The 22,270-nt window shown below is 45.2% G+C and overlaps 1 protein-coding gene across 1 annotated transcript in view; it reads left to right on the top strand.

Moving 5' to 3' along the window:
- Positions 1-22,270, top strand: part of LOC137364482 (microtubule-associated serine/threonine-protein kinase 3-like) — a gene marked incomplete at its 3' end in the record, with an annotated part of 131,991 nt that overhangs the window by 46,016 nt on the left and 63,705 nt on the right. The window contains exons 3-5 of the mRNA XM_068027671.1: positions 196-265; positions 1,083-1,161; positions 1,479-1,636. Of these exons, the coding sequence (XP_067883772.1) occupies positions 196-265; positions 1,083-1,161; positions 1,479-1,636 (307 nt within the window). The remainder of the gene's footprint in view (positions 1-195; positions 266-1,082; positions 1,162-1,478; positions 1,637-22,270) is intronic.

Consider the following 22,270-nt stretch of genomic DNA (forward strand, 5'->3'; position numbering starts at 1 on the left):
CTCATTGATGCACTCAGCACCTCCAATTAGGCAGCAGCCAACCCAGTGCTGTACCAGTCCTGGGAGTGTTTGATGGGGACAGTGTAGAGTGAGCTAATTTCTTATTTATTTTTTCCAAAGGGAATACGGTTATTTACTTTAGATGTCACTTCCTAATTAAATGTTCCCTAATAATTTGTTTATGATCTTGTTTAGCTGGAAGCCCATCGGACAGTCCAAGGAACTCCTCCACCAGCGCAGCTCTCAACTTCCCGTTTGCTCGCAGGTAATGAGAGTTTCTTGCCTGTGGAATCCATCCATATCTCTGGGATATTGCATAGTGTTGTTAGTGATCCAGCAGGAAGAATTTTGGAAATAGGGAAAATGAATATTCTCACAGTCCTGTTCCACTCCCCTTACAATCCAAGCCGTACTCCAGACCTAGCTGATTTGTTCATTCAGCAAAGGCTGGGCGGAGAATCTTGGACTCTCTCAATGTACAGTTAAACTGAGCTTTGGCCGGAGTTGAGATTTCCGGAGTCACTCCAATGGATCGAGGCTCTTTTCCTCTTGTTTTTGGCTCTAACAGAATCCTCGGTTTCTTCAGATACTGGCAGTCCTTCACTTCTCATTGGTCCTTTCACTAACGGCACAAGTCTGTGAGAGCTGTAGCACTGGGGGTCTGCCTCTGCAACAGCCCCAGGCCCAATGCCTGACCCCAGTCCTGACCACCGACCCCAAATCCGACTACCAGCCGGGCTCCAGGATCCGAATCACAACCCCAGACCCCTGACCAACTCCTCCCCCCCCCCCTCACAACCCCAGACCCCTGACCAACTCCCACCCACCCCCACCCCCACCCCCCCACAACCCCAGGCCGTTGTTTCAGTTTATCTGAATGACTAACAATTTTCTTTGACTGGATCCAGTTTACTGGGATCTTCAGCTTCAGATCAACAGCACCGTGCCTGGCTGAGCTGTGATTGGCTGAGCTGTGATTGGCTGAGCTGTGATTGGCTGGCTTTCTGAGAGAATCTGTTCCTCTTGGCAGTAATGATGACCTTGTTGAGCTGAAACTCTACAATCTAATTGTTTATTCACAGGGTGGATGGTCGACGATGGTCCTTGGCCTCACTCCCATCATCAGGATATGGAACCAACACTCCAAGCTCCACCGTCTCAGTAAGTCACTCGTTTGGGAATGTTGGCCTGTTTCTCAATCTTCACCACTCTGGAAAGCTTCTCATCGGGAGGGGTGGTGAGGTGAGATGGGGAGGGGAGGGTCGGGAAGAAAGCGGGTTGGGGGAGAGGGAAGGGGTGGGGTGGTAAAGAGGGACAGTAATGGCAGGGTGAGGGGTGGTGAGGCGAGACCCCCGTGTGCCCATATCCTTCCTACTTTCCATTTTTATTATGAACACTAGTCACTGCATCTATCAGTCTGTCACTCAGTGAATTTTCAATTTAATCATTCTTCTTTCTATTGTGGTGATATTTTCCAGTCGTCCTCCTCCTCTCAGGAACGTTTGCATCAACTGCCATTCCAGCCCACAGCAGATGAGCTTCGCCTCCTGTCCAAACACTTCCGCAGCACAGACAGTATTGCTGATGAGGAGGGACGGCAGTCGCCAACCATTAGACCTCGATCCAGGAGTCTCAGGTAGGAAGGACAGCAGGAGCAGCCAGTCAGTACACACAGGAGATGGAGGGAGAGACTCGTGCTCATATCTTCATCACATGTTCCCACACTGACACTGAATGTGGCAATAATGCAATGTAATGCAATCTCAGCACCGCTCCACTAGGCAGACAGAACAAACCAGGAGAAACAAAATGTATCTGAAATGTCGGCCACCTTCACATACCGGTCAGCATTATGAGTCCCAGACAAATAGATTAGGACCTCTGGCCCCTCACAGACACTTCTGCTTTCACAAAAGAGAGGGACAAATACAGACATTGCAATTAGAGAGGAGGAGTGTGAAATATTAGATAAAATGAAATAGTGAGAGAGGAAGTATTAACATCTTTGAAAGTGGATAAATCCCTAGGTCTGGATGAAATGTATCCTTGACTGTTAAGGGAAGCAAAGGATGAAATAGCAGAGGTTCTGACCATAATTTTGCAATCCTCTCTGGCTACAGGCGTGCTGCCAGAGGACTGGAGGACAGCTAGCATTGTACCATATTTAAAAAGGGAGAAAGGGATAGACTGAGTAATTACAAGGCAGTCAGCCTAACCTCAGTGGTGGGAAAATTATTGGAAAAATTCTGAAGGAAGAGATAAATCTTCATTTAGAAAGACACAGATTAATCAAAGATAGTCATCACAAATTTGTTAAGGGTAGGTCGTGAAGCCTAACATGATTGAATACTTTGAGGTAGTCGATATGGATTTTAGCAAAGCTTTTGATAAGGTCCCATATCGCAGACTGGTCACAAAAAGAAAAGCCCATGGGATCCAAGGCAAAGTTGCAAGTTGGATCTTAACTTACCTGAAGACAGGAGCGGTGGCGGCTGGCGGACCCGCTCTCTCTCTCAGCACACGCTGAGACTCGAAAAAAACTTACAGTGACATCACGGGAAACCTGCAAGGTTGGGTGAGTAGCAGCTGTTGGTGCATTTAAATAGCTTAAAGAAAGGGAAAGTTTTTTTTGTTGACAAGAAAACCTCTAGAGATAAGGTGAGTACTACTAAAGTGTTTTTTTTTTGGAATTTAGCGTAACTTATTAAGGACTTTAGATCGTAGTGGGTAGAACAAGGCCTCTAGTGCAATTAGTATTTTTTAATTAAGGGAGTAACTAATTAATCTAAGGGTAAGTCATGGCAGGAGAGCTCAGCCCCATGATATGTTCCTCCTGCACTATGTGGGAAATCAGGGAGCTTCCAGTGTCCCTGACGACCATGTGTGCAGGAAGTGTATCCATCCGCGGCTACTGACTACCCGCATTATGGAGCTGGAGCTGCGGGTGGATTCACTGTGGAGCATCTGCGATGCTGAGGACTTTGTGGATAGCACGTTTAGTGAGGTGGTCACACCGCAGGTAATGGCTGCACAGGCAGAAAAGAGATGGGTGACCACCAGACGGAATAATAGGCGCAGGCAGGTAGTACAGGAGTCCCCTGTGGCCATCCCCCCTCTCAAACAGATATACCACTTTGGATACTGTTTGTGGGGGGGAATGACCTCCCAGGGAAAAGCAGCAACAGCCAAGTTCGTGGCACCATGGAGGGCTCTGCTGCACAGCAGGGGAGGAAAATGGGTGAAAGAGCTATAGTGATAGGGGATTCTATCGTAAGGGGTGCAGATAGACGTTTCTTTGGCCACAAACGAGACTCCAGGATGGTATGTTGCCTCCCTGGTGCGAGGGTCAAGGATGTCACGGAGCGGCTGCAGGACATTCTGAAGGGGGAGGGTGAACAGTCAGAGGTCGTGGCAAATGTCGGTACCAACGACATAGGTAGAAAAAGGGATGAGGTCCTGCAACAAGAATTTAGGGAGCTAGGTAGCAGATTAAAAAGCAGGACCTCAAAAGTTATAATCTCTGGATTACTTCCGGTGCCACGTGCTAGTGAGTATAGAACAAAGAACAAAGAACAAAGAAAATTACAGCACAGGAACAGGCCCTTCGGCCCTCCAAGCCTGCGCCGATCCAGATCCTCTATCTAAACCTGTCGCCTATTTTCTAAGGGTCTGTATCTCTTTGCTTCCTGCCCATTCATGTATCTGTCTAGGAATAGGAGGATAGAGCAGATGAATGCTGAGGAGATGGTGCAGGAGGGAGAGCTTTAGGTTCCTGGATCACTGGGTCTGTTTCTAGCAAAGGTGGGACCTGTACAAGTCAGAAGGGTTGCATCTGAACTGGAACGGGACCAACATCCTTGCTGGGAGGTTTGCTAATGCCGTTGAGGGGGGGGCGGTTTAAACTAATTTGGCAGGGGTTGGGATACAGAGTGGAGGTACAGTAGGGGGTGAGGCACAGCCAAATATAGAAGAGAAACTGAGTCAGTCTGGAAGGTAGAGTAAATATAGACCTGTTAAGACACAAGTGAAAAATGCAAGGCTGGATTGTATCTATTTTAATGCAAGGAGTCTTACTAGTAAGTCAGATGAATTGAGGGCTTTGATTAGCACATGGGATTATGATATTATTGCTATTACAGAGACATGACTGAGGGAGGGGCAGGCCTGGCAACTCAATATTCCAGGGCATAGAATCTTCAGGCCTGATAAGGGAGGGGATAAAAGAGGAGGTGGTATTGCACTGTTGATCAAGGAGTCAATTACTGCAGTAAGGAGGGATGATATCTTAGAAGGTTTCTCAAATGAGGCCATATGGGTAGAACTTAAGAACAAAAGTGGGGCAATCACTTGGCTGGGAGTGTACTACAGACCTCCAAATAGTTAGGGAGAGATAGAGGAACAGAAATGTAGGCAAATCTCAGAGAGGTGTAAAAGTAATAGGGTAATAATAGTAGGGGATTTCAACTTCCCCAATATTAACTGGGATAGTCTTAGTGCAAAAGGCTTAAGGGGGCAGAATTCTTAAAATGAATACAGGAGAGCTTTTTGAGCCAGTACGTAGAAAGTCCGACAAGAGAAGGGGCAGTACTGGACCTAATCCTAGGGAATGAAGCCGGACAAGTGGTAGAAGTGTCAGTGGGGGAACATTTCAGGGATAGTGACTATAACTCTGTAAGATTTAAGGTAGTTATGGAAAAGGACAAAAACGGGCCGGAAATAAAGGTACTGAATTAGGGGAAGGCCGATTTCAATATGATAAAACAGGATCAGGCCAAAGTGGACTGGGAGCAGCTACTTGTAGGAAAGTCTACATCAGACCAGTGGGAGTCATTCAAGAGAAAATACTGAGGGTTCAGAGCCGATATGTACCCGTTAAGGTGAATGGTAGGACCAACAAGTCCAGGGAACCCTGGATGTCAAGAGATATAGAGGATTGGATCAGGAAAAAAAAGGAGGCTTATGGCAGATTAGGAGCACTGAAAACAGCGAAGGCATTAGAGGAGTATAGAAGGAGTGGAGGGGGGTACTTTAAAAAGTAATTAGGAGAGCGAAGAGGGGATATGAAAAAACACAGGCGGTCAATATAAAGGAAAATCCGAGAGCATTTTATAAGTATATTAAGGGTAAGAGGATGACCAGGGAAAGAGTAAGGCCCATTAGGGACCAAAGTGGCAATCTGTGTGTGGAGCCGGAGGACATAGGTGAGGTTTTAAATGATTACTTTTCATCTGTGTTCACTATGGGGAAGGACGATGTAGGTGTAGAGATCAGGGAGGGGGATTGTGATATACTTGAACAAATTAGGATTGAAAGGGAGGAAGTATGAGATGTTTTAGCAGGCTTAAAAGTGGATAAATCCCCAGGCCCAGATGAGATGTATTCCAGGCTGTTATGTGAGACAAGGGAGGAGATTGCAGGGGCTCTGACACAAATTTTCAGATCCTCTCTGGCCACGGGAGAGGTGCCAGAGGACTGGAGGACAACGAATGTGGTACCATTATTCAAGAAGGGTTGCAGGGATAGACCAGGTAATTACAGGCTGGTGAATCTAACATCAGTGGTTGGGAAACTATTGGGAAAAAATTCTGAGGGACAGGATTAATCTCCACTTGGAGAGGCAGGGATTAATCAGGGATAGTCAGCATAGCTTTGTCAGGGGGAGATCATGTCTAACTAACTTGATTGAATTTTTCGAGGCGGTGACTAAAGAGAACAAAGAACAAAGAAAATTACAGCACAGGAACAGGCCCTTCGGCCCTCCAAGCCTGCGCCGATCCAGATCCTCTATCTAAACATGTCGCCTATTTTCTAAGGGTCTGTATCTCTTTGCTTCCTGCCCATTCATGTATCTGTCTAGATACATCTTAAAAGACGCTATCCTGCCCGCGTCTACCACCTCCGCTGGCAACGCATTCCAGGCACCCACCACCCTCTGCGTAGAGAACTTTCCACGCATATCCCCCCTAAACCTTTCCCCTCTCACTTTGAACTCGTGACCCCTAGTAATTGAAACCCCCACTCTGGGAAAAAGCCTCTTGCTATCCACCCTGTCTATACCTCTCATGATTTTGTACACCTCAATCAGGTCCCCCCTCAACCTCCGTCTTTCTAATGAAAATAATCCTAATCTACTCAAGCTCTCTTCATAGCTAGCGCCCTCCATACCAGGCAACATCCTGGTGAACCTCCTCTGCACCCTCTCCAAATCATCTACATCCTTTTGGTAATGTGGCGACCAGAACTGCACGCAGTATTCCAAATGTGGCCGAACCAAAGTCTTATACAACTGTAACATGACCTGCCAACTCTTGTACTCAATACCCCGTCCGATGAAGGAAAGCATGCCGTATGCCTTCTTGACCACTCTATTTACCTGCGTTGCCACCTTCAGGGAACATTGGACCTGAACACCCAAATCTCTCTGTCATCTCTGTCCATCAATTTTCCCCAGGACTTTTCCATTTACTGTATCGTTCACTCTTGAATTGGATCTTCCAAAATGCATCACCTCGCATTTGCCCTGATTGAACTCCATCTGCCATTTCTCTGCCCAACTCTCCAATCTATCTATATTCTGCTGTATTCTCTGACAGTCCCCTTCACTATCTGCTACTCCACCAATCTTAGTGTCGTCTGCAAACTTGCTAATCAGACCACCTATACGTTTCTCCAAATCATTTATGTATATCACAAACAACAGTGGTCCCAGCACGGATCCCTGTGGAACACCACTGGTCACATGTCTCCATTTTGAGAAACAAAGACTAGATGTGTAGATGAGGGTAAAGCAGTTGATGTAGTCTACATGGACTTCAGTAAGGCTTTTGATAAGGTCCCACATGGGAGATTGGTTAAGAAGGTAAGAGCCCATGGGATCCAGGGCAATTTGGCAAATTGTATCCAAAATTGGCTTCGTGGCAGGAAGCAGAGGGTGATGGTCGAGGGTTGTTACTGCGATTGGAAGCCTGTGATCAGTGGTGTACCACAGGGATCGGTGCTGGGACCCTTGCTGTTTGTAGTGTACATTAATGATTTAGACGTGAATGTAGGAGGTATGATCAGTAAGTTCGCAGATGACACGAAAATTGGTGGTGTCGTAAATAGTGAGGCGGAAAGCCTTAGATTACAGGACGATATAGATGGGCTGGTAAGATGGGCAGAGCAGTGGCAAATGGAATTTAATCCTGAGAAGTGTGAGGTGATGCATTTTGGGAGGACTAACAAGGCAAGGTAATATACAATGGATGGTAGGACCCTCGGAAGTACCGAGGGTCAGAGGGATCTTGGTGTACTTGTCCATAGATCACTGAAGGCAGCAGCACAGGTAGATAAGGTGGCTAGGAAGGCATATGGGATTCTTGCCTTTATCAGCCCAGGCATAGAATATAAGAGCAGGGAGGTTATGATGGAGCTGTATAAAATGCTAGTTAGCCCACAGCTACAGTACTGTGTACAGTTCTGGGCACCACACTATAGGAAGGATGTGATTGCACTGGAGAGGGTGCAGAGGAGATTCACCAGGATGTTGCCTGGGCTGGAGCATTTCAGATATGAAGAGAGACTGAAAAGGCTGGGATTGTTTTCCTTCGAACAGAGAAGGCTGAGGGGGGGACATGATTCAGGTATACAAAAGTATACATTGATAGGTTAGATAGGACACGACTTTTCCCCTTAGCGGAGGGGGCAATAACCAGGGGGCATAGATTTAAGGTAAGAGGCAGGAGGTTTAGAGGGGATTTGAGGAAAGTTTTTTTCACCCAGAGGGTGGTTGGAATCTGGAATACACTGCCTGAAGAGGTGGTAGAGGCAGGAACCCCCACAACATTGAAGAAGTATTTAGATTAACACTTGAAATGCCTTGGCATACAAGGCTATGGGCCAAGTGCTGGAAAATGGGATTAGAATAGTTAGGTGCTTGATGGCCAGCACAGTCACGATGGGCCGAAGGGCCTGTTTCTGTGCTGTATGACTCTATGACTCAAAAGTGGCTCAGAGGCAGGAAGCAAAGGGTAATTAATGGGTAATTAATTTGTAACAGGAAGGTTGTTTGTGGTGAGGTTTTGCAGGTCTCAGTACTAGGTCCCTTGCTTTTGGTGGTATAAATCAATGATTTGAACTTCACTGTAAGAGGGTATGATTCAGAAGTTTGCCATGTGGTCGATAGTGAGGAAGAAAGGTGTTGACTGCAGGAAGATATCAATGGATCAGTCAGGTGGGCAGAAAACTGGCAAATGGTGTTCAAGCCAGAGAAGTGTGGAGAGCGAATTACTTTCCGGGAGAGCAGCGGAGAGGAGCGGACCTGCGGGAAGAACATGGAGCAAGGAGTGAATAAATAGAGCCTGATAATCGCAGCCTAGAGCACTTACCTTCCAGGAGAGCAGCGGAGAGGAGTCCCAGTGCACTGGAGTTTGAAAACAAAGTGAACAGTGACGTCACAGGAAAGTTGCAAGGTGATTGGTTGGTGAGTAATTGCTATTAGGCAATAACTCTAAATAGCTGAGTTAGTAAACTACTGTTAGGGTGCATGTGTAAATAGCTTAATAATAAGGAATGAGTAGCTGCTTTTTTTAGTAAGGTTTATTTTAACTAGAGAACTGTGTTGTTTTTTAGTAGGATTTATCAGTACCAGTAAGGTTTTATTAATTCTAAGGTGTTGTAGTATTGGTAAGTTTTTTTTGCAGTAGCAAAGGGTCAAATAATAAATAAAGGAATGGCAGGGTTGCTTAAACCTAAAGAGTGCACCTCCTGTGCTATGTGGGAGCTCCCGGATGCTTCCTGTATCCTGGAGAACCATTTGTGCAGGAAGTGTCATCAATTGAAGTAGCTTGAGCTCCGGGTTTTGGAACATGAGCAGCAGCTGGCAACACTGCGGTGCATTCATGAGGAGGAAAGCTATGTGGATAGCATGTTTATAGATGTGGTCATCCCACAGCTTTAGAGTATGAAAGGACAGAGGGAATAGGTGACCGCCAGGCAATCAAAAAGAATCAGGCAGGTAGTGCAGGAGATCCAACAGGTATTCAGTTCTGAATACTGAGGAAAGTGATGCTTCACCTGGGGAGTGCAGCCAGAGCCAAGTCCATGGCACCACAGGTGGCTCAGCTGCACAGGGGGTTACAGGGAAGACTGGAAGAGCCAGAGTGATAGGTGATTCAATAGTCAGGGGAACAGACAGGCATTTCTGTGGCCGCAGATGTGCATCCAGGATGGTATGTTGCCTCCCTGGTGCCAGGGTCAAGGATGTCACTGAGCAGCTGCAGAGCATCCTGAAGGGGGAGGGTGAACAGCCAGCAGTCGTGGTCCACATCAGAACAACAACATAGATAGAAAGAGGGATGTGGTCCTGCAGTCAGAATTTACGGAGCTAGGTAAGAAATTAGCAAGCAGGATCTCAAAAGTAGTAATCTCCTCATTACTCCCAATGCCACACACAAGTGAGTATAGAAATAGAAGGATAAGACAGATGAATGCGTGGCTGGAAAGACGGTGCAGGAGGGAGGGCTTTCAATTCCTGGGACATTGGGACTGGCTCTGAGGGAGATGGGACCTGTACAGGATGGACGGGTTGCACCTGAACAGAGCCGGGACTGAGTTCCTTGCGGGGCGTTTTGCAAGTGCTGTTGGGGAGGGTTTAAACTAGTTTGGCAGGGGGAGGGGAACCTGAGGGTAGACTCAGCTGGGACAAAATCAGAAATGAAAATGGAAGGTGGAAAATTAATGGATGAGTCTGGAAGACAGAGGAAACGAGGATTAGAAAATAAAAAGAGAGAGTTTGGCAGTGCTCAAGGGTATCTATTTCAATGCAAGGAGTATAGCAAATAAAGCAGATGAGCTGAGGGCACAGATAGACACGTGGCAGTATGATATCATAGCTATTACAGAAACATGGCTTAAGGAGGGACAGGAATGGCAGCTCAACTTTCCTGGTTACAGGGTTTTCAGACGTGATAGGTAGGGGGATAAGAAAGGAGGGGGAGTGGCAATTTTGGTCAAGGAAACTATTACAGCTGTGAGGAGGGATGATATGTTGGAAGGATCATCAAATGAGGCCATATGGATTGAGCTAAGGAACAAAAAAGGGGCAATCACACTGCTGGGAGTGTACTACAGACCCCCAAACAGTCAGAGGGAGATAAAAGAGCAGATATGTAGGCAAATCTCTGAGAAGTACAAGAACAATAGGGCAGTAAAAGTATGGGATTTTAATTACCCCAATATTAACGGGGATAGTTTTAGTGTGAAAGGAATTGAGGGAGCAGAATTCTTGGGCTTCATTCAGGAGAACTTTTTTCCCCAGTATGTAGCAAGTCCAACAGGAGAGGGTGCAGTTTTAGACTTAGTTTTAGGAAATGAAGATGGGCAGGTGGAAGGAGTGGCAGTGGGAGAGCAGTTTGGTGATAGTGATCATAATTCAGTCAGTTTTAACATAATTATGGAAAAGGACAGAGATAGAACAGGAGTTAGAGTTCTCAACTGGGGCAAGGCCAATTTTACTAAACTGAGGAGTGATTTAGTGAAAGTGAACTGGAAACAGCTACTTGGAGGTAAATCAGTGTCAGAACAGTGGGAGGCATTCAAAGGGGAGATTCAAGGGGTTCAGAGTAAACATGTTCCCACAAAGAAAAAGGATGAGGCGGCCAAATCTAGAGCCCCACGGATGTCAAGGAGCCTACAGGGTAACATAAGGCAGAAAAGGAAAGCTTATCTCCAACACTGAGAACTCAATATTACAGAAAGCCGAGAGGAGTATAGAAAGTGGAGGAGTGAAATCATAAAGGAAATTAGGAAAGCAAAGAGAGGGCATGAAAGAATATTGGCAAGCAAAATCAAGGTGAAAATAAAGATGTTTTATCAATACATTAAGAGTAAGAGGATAACTAAGCAGAGAGTAGAGCCAATAAAAGACCAAAAAGGTAACCTATGTGTAGGGGCGGAAGATGTTGGTATGGTTCTTAATGAATATTTAGTGTCTGTCTTCACAAAAGAGGGGGACGATGCAGATATTGTAGTTAAGGAGGAAGAGTGTAAAATATTGGATGTGATAAACGTAGTGAGAGAGGAAGTATTAATGGGATTAGCATCCTTGAAAGTTGATAAATCACCAGGGCCAGATGAAATGTATCCTCGGCTGTTAAAAGAAGCAAGAGAGGAAATAGCAGAGGGTCTGACCATCATTTTCCAGTCCTCACTGGATACAGGTTTGGTGCTGGAGGATTGGAGAATTGCTAACGTTGTACCTCTGTTTAAAAAGAGAGCGAAGGAAACACCGAATAATTACAGGCCAGTCAGTCTAACCTCAGTAGTGGGCAAATTATTGGAATCTATTCTGAGAGACAGGATAAACTGTCACTTAGAAAGGCGCAGGTTAATCAAGGATAGTCAGCATGGATTTGTTAAGGGAAGATCTTGTTTGATCAACTTGATTGAATTTTTTGAAGAAGTAACAAGGAAGATAGATGAGGGGAGTGCAGTTGATGTGATCTACATGGATCTTAGCAAGACTTTTGACAAGGTCCCACATGGCAAACTGGTTAAAAAAATAAAATCCCATGGGAGGTGTTGGGTGTCTTGCAAAGCATTAAGGTAGATAAGTCCCCAGGGCCTGATGGGATCTACCCCAGAATACTGAGGGAGGCAAGGGAAGAAATTGCTGGGGCCTTGACAGAAATCTTTGCATCCTCATTGGCTACAGGTGAGGTCCCAGAGGACTGGAGAATAGCCAATGTTGTTCCTTTGTTTAAAAAGGGTGGCAAGGATAATCCAGGAAATTATAGGCCAGTGAGCCTTACATCTGTGGTAGGGAAATTATTAGAGAGGATTCTTCGGGACAGGATTTACTCCCAATTGGAAAGAAACAAACTTATTAGCGAGAGGCAGCATGGTTTTGTGAAGGGGAGGTCGTGTCTCATTAATTTGATTGAGTTTTTTGAGGAAGTGACAAAGATGATTGATGAAGGAAGGGCAGTGGATGTTATCTATATGGACTTCAGTAAAGCCTTTGACAAGGTCCCTCATGGCAGACTGGTACAAAAGGTGAAGTCACATGGGATCAGAGGTGAGCTGGCAAGATGGATACAGAACTGGCTCTATCATAGAAGACAGAGGGTAGCAGTGGAAGGGTGCTTTTCTGAATGGAGGGATGTGACTAGTGGTGTTCCGCAGGGATCAGTGATGGGACCTTTGCTGTTTGTGGTATATATAAATGATTTGGAGGAAAATGTAGCTGGTCTGATTAGTAAGTTTGCGGACGACACAAAGGTTGGTGGAGTTGTGGATAGTGATGAGGATTGTCAGAGGATACAGCAGGATATAGATCGGTTGGAGGCTTGGGCGGAGAAATGGCAGATGGAGTTTAATCCGGACAAATGTGAGGTAATGCATTTTGGAAGGTCTAATGCAGGTGGGAAGTATACAGTAAATGGCAGAACCCTTAGGAGTATTGACAGGCAGAGAGATCTGGGCGTACAGGTCCACAGGTCACTGAAAGTGGCAACGCAGGTGGATAAGGTAGTCTAGAAGGCATACGGCATGCTTGCCTTCATCGGTCGGGGCACAGAGTATAGAAATTGGCAGGTCATGCTGCAGCTGTACAGACTTTAGTTAGGCCACACTTCGAATATTGCGTGCAATTCTGGTCGCCACACTACCAGAAGGACGTGGAGGCTTTGGAGAGGGTATAGAAGAGGTTTACCAGGATGTTGCCTGGTCTGGAGGGCATTAGCTATGAGGAGAGGTTGGATAAACTCGGATTGTTTTCACTGGGACAACAGAGGTGGAGGGGCGACATGATAGAGGTTTACAAAGTTATGAGCGGCATGGACAGAGTGGATAGTCAGAAGCTTTTTCCCTGGGTGGAAGAGTCAGGGTTACTAGGGGACATAGATTTAAGGTGAGAGGGGCAAAGTTTAGAGGGGATGTGCGAGGCAAGTTCTTTACACATAGGGTGGTGAGTGCCTGGAACTTGCTGCCGGGGGAGGTGGTGGAAGCAGGTACGATAGCGACGTTTAAGAGGCATCTTGACAAATACATGAATAGGATGGGAGTAGAGGGATACGGTCCCCGGAGGTGCAGAAGGTTTTAGTTTAGGCAGGCATCAAGATCGGCGCAGGCTTGGAGGGCCGAATGGCCTGTTCCTGTGCTGTACTGTTCTTTGTTCTTTGTTTGTTCTTTGGGATCCAGGGAAATGCAGCAAGGTGGATACAAAATTGGCTCAGTGGCAGGAAACAAAGGGTAATTGTTGACGGGTGTTTTAGTGACAGGAGGGCTGTTTCCAGTGGCGTTTGGCAGGGCTCAGTACTGGGTCCCCTGCTTTTTGTGGTGTATATTAATGATTTGGATGTAAATGTAGGAGGCATGGTAAATAAGTTTATGGAAGACACAAGGATTGGCTGTGTGGTAGATAGGGAGGAGGATAGCTGTAGGCTGCAGGAAGATATTGATGGTCTGCTCAGATGGGCAGAAAAGTGGCAAATGGAATTCAACCTGGAGAAGTGTGAGGTGATGCATTTGGGGAGGTCAAACAAGGCAAAGGAATACACGATTAATAGGAAAATACTGAGAAGTGTAGAGAAGTAAGGGACCTTGGAGTGAATATCCACAGATCCCTGAGGTAGCAGGACAGGTCGATAAGGTGGTTAAGAAGACATATGGAATCCTTTCCTTTATTAGCCAAGGTATAGAATACAAGAGCAGGGAGGTTATGCTGGAACTATATAACTCATTGAGTTCAAGGGAGGGAACAGCGATATCCTGGAGCGTATCAACATTACAAAGGAGGAGGTTTTGAAGCGCATTGAGGTGGATAAATCCCAGGGCCTGACAAGGTGTATCCTAGGATGCTATGGGAAGCAAGGGAGGAGATTGCTGGGGTCCTGGCAGAGATTTTTGTATCATCGTTAGCCACGGGTGAGGTACCTGAAGACTGGAGGATAGCTAATGTTGTGCCTTTATTTAAGAAGGGCAGCAGGGATAAGCCAGGGAACTACAGGCCGGTGAGCCTTACATCAGTGGTGGGAAAGTTATTGGAAGGGATTCTGAGAGACAGGATTTATATGCATTTGGAAAGGCATGGTCTGATTAGGGATAGTCAGCATGGCTTTGTGTGTGGGAAATCATGTCTCACGAATTTGATTGAGTTTTTTGAGCTGGTGACCAAGAGGATTGACGAGGGCAGGGCGCTGGACGTTGTCTGCATGGACTTTAGCAAGGCCTTTAACAAGGTCCCGCAAGGTGGGCTGGTCCAGAAGGTTCGAACACATGGGATCCAGGGTGAGCTAGCCAATTGGATACAAAATTGGCTTGGTGATAGGAGGCAGAGGGTGGTAGTGGAGGGTTGTTATTCAGATTGGAGGCAGGTGACCAGTGGTGTGCCGCAGGGATCAGTGCTGGGACCTCTGTTATTTGTCATATATATTAATGACTTGGATGTGAATGTAAAGGGCATGATTAGTAAGTTTGCAGATGACACCAAAATTGGTGGTATAGTGGACAGTGAAGAAGGTTGTCTAAAGTTACAACAGGATATAGATCAACTGGGAAAGTGGGCAAGGGATTGGCAAATGGAATTTAACGCAGACAAGTGTGAAGTGATGCATTTTGGAAGTAAAACCAGGGCAGGACATATACAGTGAATGGCAGGGCCCTGGGGAGTGTTGTTGAGCAGAGAGACCTTGGGGTGCAAGTACATAGTTCCCTGAAAGTGGCAACACAGGTAGACAGGGTGGTGAAGAAGGCGTATGGCATGCTTGCCTTCATCGGCCGAGGCATTGGGTACAAGAGTTGGGACGTCATGTTACAGTTGTACATAATGTTGGTTAGGCCGCATTTGGAGTACTGTGTGCAGTTCTGGTCGCCGCAATACAGGAAAGATGTGATTAAGCTAGAGAGGGTGCAGAAAAGATTCACAAGGATGTTGCCTGATTGGGATGGCTTGAGTTATAAAGAGAGATTGGATAAGCTGGGTCTGTTTTCCCTGGAGCGAAGGAGGCTGAGAGGGGACATGATAGAGGTATATAAAATGATGAGAGGCATAGATAGGGTAGATAGCCAGAGTCTGTTTCCCATGGTAGGCGTGACTAAAACTAGAGGGCATAGATTTAAGGTGAGAGGGAGGAGGTTTAAAGGTGATCAAAGGGGTAAATTTTTCACACAAAGAATAGCGGGTATCTGGAATGAGCTGCCTGAGGAGGTGGTGGAGGAAGGAACAGTAGCAACATTTAAGAGGCATCTGGACAGGTACTTGAATGAGCAAGGCATAGAGGGATATGGAATTAATGCAGGCAGGTGGGATTAGTATAGATAGGCATTATGGTCGGCATGGACGCGGTGGGCCGAAGGACCTGTTTCTATGCTGTACGACTCTATGACTCTATGACTCATTGGTTAGGCCACAACTTGAGTACTGTGTGCAGTTCTGGTCACCTCATTACAGAAAGGATGTAATTGCACTAGAGAGGGTACAGAGGAGATTAACGAGGATGATGCCAGGACTGGAAAAATGCAGCTATGAGGAAAGATTGGATAGATAGGGATTGTTCTCCTTGGAACAGAGAAGGCTGAAGGGAGATCTGATTGAAATGTACAAAATTTTGAGGGGCCTGGATAGAGTGGAGGTGAAGGGTCTATTCACCTTAGTAGAGAGGTCAGTGATGAGGGAGCATAGAGTTAAAGTGATTGGTAGACAAAATTCGAGGGGAGATAAGGAAACACATTTTCACCCAGAGGGTGGTGAGGGTCTGGAACTCACTGCCTGAATGGATAGTTGAGGCAGAAACCCTTAACTCATTCAAAATGAGTCTGTATATGCACCTCTTTTGCCGTAACCGACAGGGCTACGGACCAAATGCTGGAAGGTGGGATTAGAATGGATGGATCGTTTTTCGGCCAGCACAGACACGATGGGCCAAGTGGACTCTTTCTGTGCCTTAAAAGTTCTATGATTTTATGATTCTATTGCAATTGGGGAGAGCAAACAAAGTAAGGGATTACAAAATAAATGGTGGGAAACTGAGAAATGTCGAGAAACAGAGGGACCTTGGAGTGAATGTCCACAGATCCCTGAAGGTAGCATGACAGGTAGATAAGATAGTTAAGAAGGCATACAGGATACTTGCCGATATTAGTCAAGGCATAGAATATAAGAGCTGGGAGGTTATGCTGGAACAATAAAACACTAGTTAGGCAACCGCTGGAGTACTGTGTGCAGTTTTGGTTACTGCACTATAGGAAAGATGTAATTGCACTAGAGAGGGGACAGAGGAGATTTACAAGGATGTTGCCTGGGCTGGAGTACTTTAGTTATGAGGAAAGATTGGATGGACGAGGGTTGTTTTTATTGGAATAGAGGAGGCTGAGGGAAGACCTAATTGAAGTGTGTAGAATTATCAGGGTGCTAGATAGAGTGGATAGGAAAGCCCTATTCCTCTTGGTTGCTGGTTCCATAACCAAGAAGCATGGATTTAGAGTAAAAACAAAATACTGCAGATGCTGGAAATCTGAAATAAAAACAAGAAATGCTGGAACCACTCAGCAGGTCTGGCAGCATCTGTGGAAAGAGAAGCAGAGTTAACGTTTCGGGTCAGTGACCCTTCTTCGGAACTGACAAATATTAAAAATGTCACAGGTTATAAGCAAGTGAGATGGGGGTGGGGCAAGAGATAATGGATTTAGAGTAATTGGTAGAAGGTTTAGAGGGGATTTGAGGGGAAATGTTTTCCCCGAGAGGGTGGTGAGAGTCTGAACTCACTGCCTGAAAGGGTGATGAGGCAGAAACCCTCATAACATTTAAATAGTACTTGGATATGCACTTGAAGTGCTGTAGCCTACAGAGCTATGGCCCAAGAGTTGGAAGTAGGATTAGGTTGGATGGCTCTGCGTTGGCTGATGCAGTCACAAAGAGCCGAATGGCCTCCTTCTGAATGGTAAATTTGTATGATTCTCTGATACTCACACTTGCAGAGAATGGGCACACAATGGGAAGCAAGCCCTGAGGATGTTTATTCCATTCTTTATTCAGAAGGCAGGTTTCATGGAGTCTGCTCTGTAACCAGAATGAGTTTGATTAGCAGGTCAGGTAAGTACAGCAGTGAGCACAGCTCCACATTAATGAAAGCTTCTGCATCATCGGTATTGAACCACTCAGAGTCCTGTGGACCTGGTGAATTGAGCACTTAGGCCTGAAGCTCTCAGCTCATGACGAGGTTACTGGTCACACTCTGCCTCCTCGACCAATGCAAGGCACAGCACTCATGATTTAAATCAGATATTACTGATCAACTCCAAACTACAAGACATTCCCTCCCACACCAGCTGTCTCATGGTCTGTTACTGTGATTAAAACCTAAACTCCAATTGGTGCAAACCAGGTGACTTAGACCCCCTGCCATTCCAGGGCTGCATTAAGCAGCGATTGTGTACGTTTGCAATCGGTCAGGACACAAACCAGAGGTGAAAGGTCAACATTGTACCTTTACTATTTGGCAAAATATCTCCAATCATATCAATAATGTCAATATCAATAATGTCAATACTATTAATACTATCTCCAAAAGCAGAATATCAATAACTCAAATATCAATATTATCACAATATCTCCTTGAGTATTGCTGAAAATAGAGACATGTTGTCGAAGCTTTTCGTCTTGCACTCATCAGGACGATCCGCAAGAATAACCAATGTAAGGGAAAACAACAACTTATACTGCATGAGAAGAGAATGCTGATTGGTTGGCAAGTGAACTCTGACTGGTAGGGGCATTGCCATGGTGAATTCACCAGTTTACGGTGACTGACAGTTAACTGCCAAGAATTGTTTAAAATTAAACCAGGCACCTTGACTCTGATTGGTCAAGGCATTGCCCTGAGGAATGAATCAGCGAATGGCTCTCACTTATTTTGTTCAGCTGAAACAGGCGCAATGTTTGTACATGTTCTTGCTATCTGCAAAGAACAGGGCCCTGTATTAATATATGTAGTTTCCAGTATGTGCAATGCACGTTTTAATCACAGTAACAGACCATGAGACGGCTGGTGTGGGAGGGAATGTCTTGTAGTTTGGAGTTGATCAGTAATATCTGATTTAAATCATGGGTGCTGTGCCTTGCATTGGTCGAGGAGGCAGAGTGTGACCAGTAACCTCGTCATGAGCTGAGAGCTTCAGGCCTAAGTGCTCAATTCACCAGGTCGACAGGACTCTGAGTGGTTCAATACCGATGATACAGAAGCTTTCATTACGTGCAATGTGCCAAACTGCGAGCCCTACTGACAATCTTCAATTGGTTGTCAGCGTAATTCTTAGCACACTGTGGATTTCCATGGTGCAAGATGAAAAGCTTTGACAATACATCTCTATTTTCATCAATACTCATGTTCTGTACTGCTAAATGACTATTAATATCTTCTTTATCAATGCTATCTACATTATTAATAATACCTCATCAATAATATCTTCAATATCAATACTGTCTCCAATGTCAGTAATATAAGTACTATCTTCATTATCAATAACACCTCCAATCAATTTGCCTTCGCTGTCTGCAGGCCGCTTCATGCACTGCACGGTCCCTCTAAAACTGCTATGTGGCACATGTAGGATCATCTTAAAGGGACCGCTGTTTGTCCCCTGCGCAGCATATTCCCAATTGCTGTACAGCATGCACAACTTTCCCTCCAATATCAATATTATCGTGTATCAATAATAACTACAATATCAATAAATTTGATAACAGTAATCTACTTCAATATCAGTACTAGCTCTAATATCAATACCAACTTCAGTATCCTGAATCTATAATATCCAATATCTCTCATATCAGTAAAATATCTATTATCAATATTATTTGTTATCAATAATATTTCAAACATCAATAATATCTCAATATTGAATGTTAATAATATCCAACAGCAATGGTATCTCCAATATCATGTTAATGGGTGGCGCAGTGGTTAGCACCGCAGCCTCACAGCTCCAGGGACCCGGGTTCAATTCTGGGTACTGCCTGTGTGGAGTTTGCAAGTTCTCCCTGTGTCTGCGTGGGTTTTCTCCGGGTGCTCCGGTTTCCTCCCACAGCCAAAAGACTTGCAGGTTGATAGGTAAATTGGCCATTATAAATTGTCACTAGTATAGGTAGGTGGTAGGGGAATATAGGGACAGGTGAGGATGTGGTAGGAATATGGGATTAGCGTAGGATTAGTATAAATGGGTGGTTAATGGTCGGCACAGACTTGGTGGGCCGAAGGGCCTGTTTCAGTGCTGTATCTCTAAATCTAAAAAAAAATCTAAATCTTAATAAATACTTGAGAATTGCTGAAAATAGAGACATGTGTCGAAGCTTTTCGTCTTGCACTCATCAGGACATCCACAAGAATACCAATGTAAGGGAAAGCAACAACTTTATACTGTAAAAGAAGAGAGTGCTGATTGGTTGGCACGTGAACACTGATTAGTAGAGGCATTGCCATGGAGAATGAACCAGTTTACACTGACTGACAGTTAACTGCCAAACTCAGTTCCTTACACGTCTTAATGGGCTGCATCCTGCGCATAAATTCATCTTTGAAATGGAGCAGTCAAATGAGCTCCCTTTCCTTGACGTACTAGTTGAGAAATCTGCTAAGGGGTTCTCTACCACGGTCCACCGCAAACCTACCTTCACTGGTCAATACACGCATTGGGATGCTTACAGTTCCATGTGCTATAAGATTGGTCTTATCAGCAACCTCGTAAAACGAGCCCGAGCCATTTTTTAAAATTCATTCATGGGATGTGGGCATCGCTGGCTAGGCCAGCATTTATTGCCCATCCCTAATTTCCCTTGAGAAGGTGGTGGTGAGCTGCCTTCTTGAACCCCTGCAGTTCATGTGAGGTAGGTACACCCACAGTGCTGTTGGGAAGGGAATTCCAGGATTTTGACCCAGCGACAGTGAAGGAATGGGCGGCACAGTGGCGCAGTGGTTAGCACTGCAGCCTCACAGTTCCAGTGACCCGGGTTCGATTCTGGGTATTGCCTGTGCGGAGTTTGCAAGTTCTCCCTGTGTCAGCGTGGGTTTTCGCCGGGTACTCCGGTTTCCTCCCACAGCCAAAGACTTGCAGGTTGATAGGTAAATTGGCCATTATAAATTGCCCCTAGTATAGGTAGGTGGTAGGGGAATTGTGGGGATGTGGTGGGAATATGGGATTAATGTAGGATTAGTATAAATGGGTGGTTGATGGTCGGCACAGACTCGGTGGGCCGAAGGGCCTGTTTCAGTGCTGTATCTCTAGATAAATAGATAAATAGTTCCAAGTCCGGATGGTGCGTGAATTGGAGGGGAACTTGCAGGTGGTGGTGTTCCCATGCATTTGTCGCCCTTGTACTTCTAGGTGGTAGAGGTCGCGGGTTTGGAAGGTGCTGTCGAAGGAACCTTGGTGTGTTGCTGCAGTGCATCTTATAGATGGTACACACTGCTGCCACTGTGCGTCGGTGGTGGAGGGAGTGAATGTTTTTGGATGGGGTGCCAATCAAGCGGCTGCTTTGTCCTGGATAGTGTCAAGCTTCTTGAGTGTTGTTGGAGCTGCACCCATCCAGGCAAGTGGAGAGTAGTCTTTCACACTCCTGATTTTGCCTTGTCGATGGTGGACAGGCTTTGGGGAGTCAGGAGGTGAGTTACTCGCCTCAGGATTCCTAGCCTCTGACCTGCTCTTGTAGCCACAGTATTTATATGGCTGGTCCAGTTCAGTTTCTGGTCAATGGTAACCACTAGGATGTTGATAGTGGGGGCTTCAGTGCCGTTGAATGTCAAGAGGAGATGGTTAGATTCTCTCTTGTTGGAGATGGTCATTGCCTGGCACTTGTGTGGCACGAATGTTACTTGCCACTTATCAGCCCAAGCCTGGATATTGTCCAAGTCTTGCTGCATTTCTACACGGACTGCTTCAGTATCTGAGGAGTCACGAATGGTGCTGAACATCATGCAAACATCAGCGAACATCCCCACTTCTGACCTTATAATTGAAGGAAGGTCATTGATGCTGAAGTAGGGCGAATCAAAGACATCCTGCGAGACAATGGCTACCCTGATCAGATCATTTCTTACTGTATATCGCTCAAACTTCTGAACGGGTCTAAGACAGTCGTTTTCGGCCCTGCCATGTGCTCAGTCTACCTCAGATTACCCTGGAAGGATAATGTATCCCAAAAATTTGAGCAACAGGTGAAGCTAGCTGTTTCACGCTGATACTATGCAGTAGCAACACGTGTGGTGTTCCCCACTAACAGGATACTGCTGTCAAGCCAAAAAGACGTTCTGCCTATCACACAAATGAGTAATGTGATATATGAATTTCAATGCCAGTATGATGCTAGGCACACAGGCAGTATGTCCCAAAGACTGGCGATCGTATCAAACATGTCCCTTCTGCTGTTCGCAGTTGGTAAGGTACAGGCCGTACCCAACAAACCCATTCTTGCAGGTCTCAAAACACAGTGTCCAACATTAGATGTGATTCCATGATTGGACAACATTTGCTAAATAATCCTTAGTGTGCTAAGAATTGTGCTGACAACCAATTTAAGATTGTAGCAGTGTGGCGCATTTGTGTGTATTGGAAGCTCTATATATTAATATACAGGGCCTTGGACTTTGCAGACAGAAAGAACAAGTACAAACATTGCACCTGTTTCAGCTAAACAAAATAAGTGACAGCCATTCACTGGTTCATTCCTCAGGGCAATGCCTTGACCAATCAGAGTCAAGCTGCCTGGTTTAAATTTCAAACAAAGCTTGGCAGTTAACTGTCAGTCACCATAAACTGGTGCATTCTCCATGGCAACACCGCTACCAATCAGAGTTCACTTGTCAACCAATCAGCTCTCTCGTCTTACAGTATAAAGTTGTTGCTTTCCCTTACATTGGTATTCTTGTGGTTGTCCTGATGAGTGCAAGACAAAACACTTTGATAACATGTCTCTATTTTCAGCAATACTCAAGTTCTGCACTACCAAGTGACTATTTAAATACAATAATGTTAATATCCCTAACAATAGCATCTCCAATTTTAAAATAAATAAAACAATACTATCAATAATTTCTCTAATATCAATGATATTAAAATACCAAGAATATCAATAACATCAATACTCTTTCTAATATCAATACTAGCTGTATTGTAAATAATAGCACTAATTTATCTTGTTTCAATAATATCTGTATTAACTCTAATCAGTAATATCTTCAATAACAATATCAATATCACTAATATCAATAGTATATCTAATATCAATAATTTCTCTTAT

The sequence above is a fragment of the Heterodontus francisci genome, unplaced genomic scaffold, assembly GCF_036365525.1.
Source record: "Heterodontus francisci isolate sHetFra1 unplaced genomic scaffold, sHetFra1.hap1 HAP1_SCAFFOLD_1178, whole genome shotgun sequence".
In the NCBI taxonomy this organism is placed as follows: Eukaryota; Metazoa; Chordata; class Chondrichthyes; order Heterodontiformes; family Heterodontidae; genus Heterodontus; species Heterodontus francisci.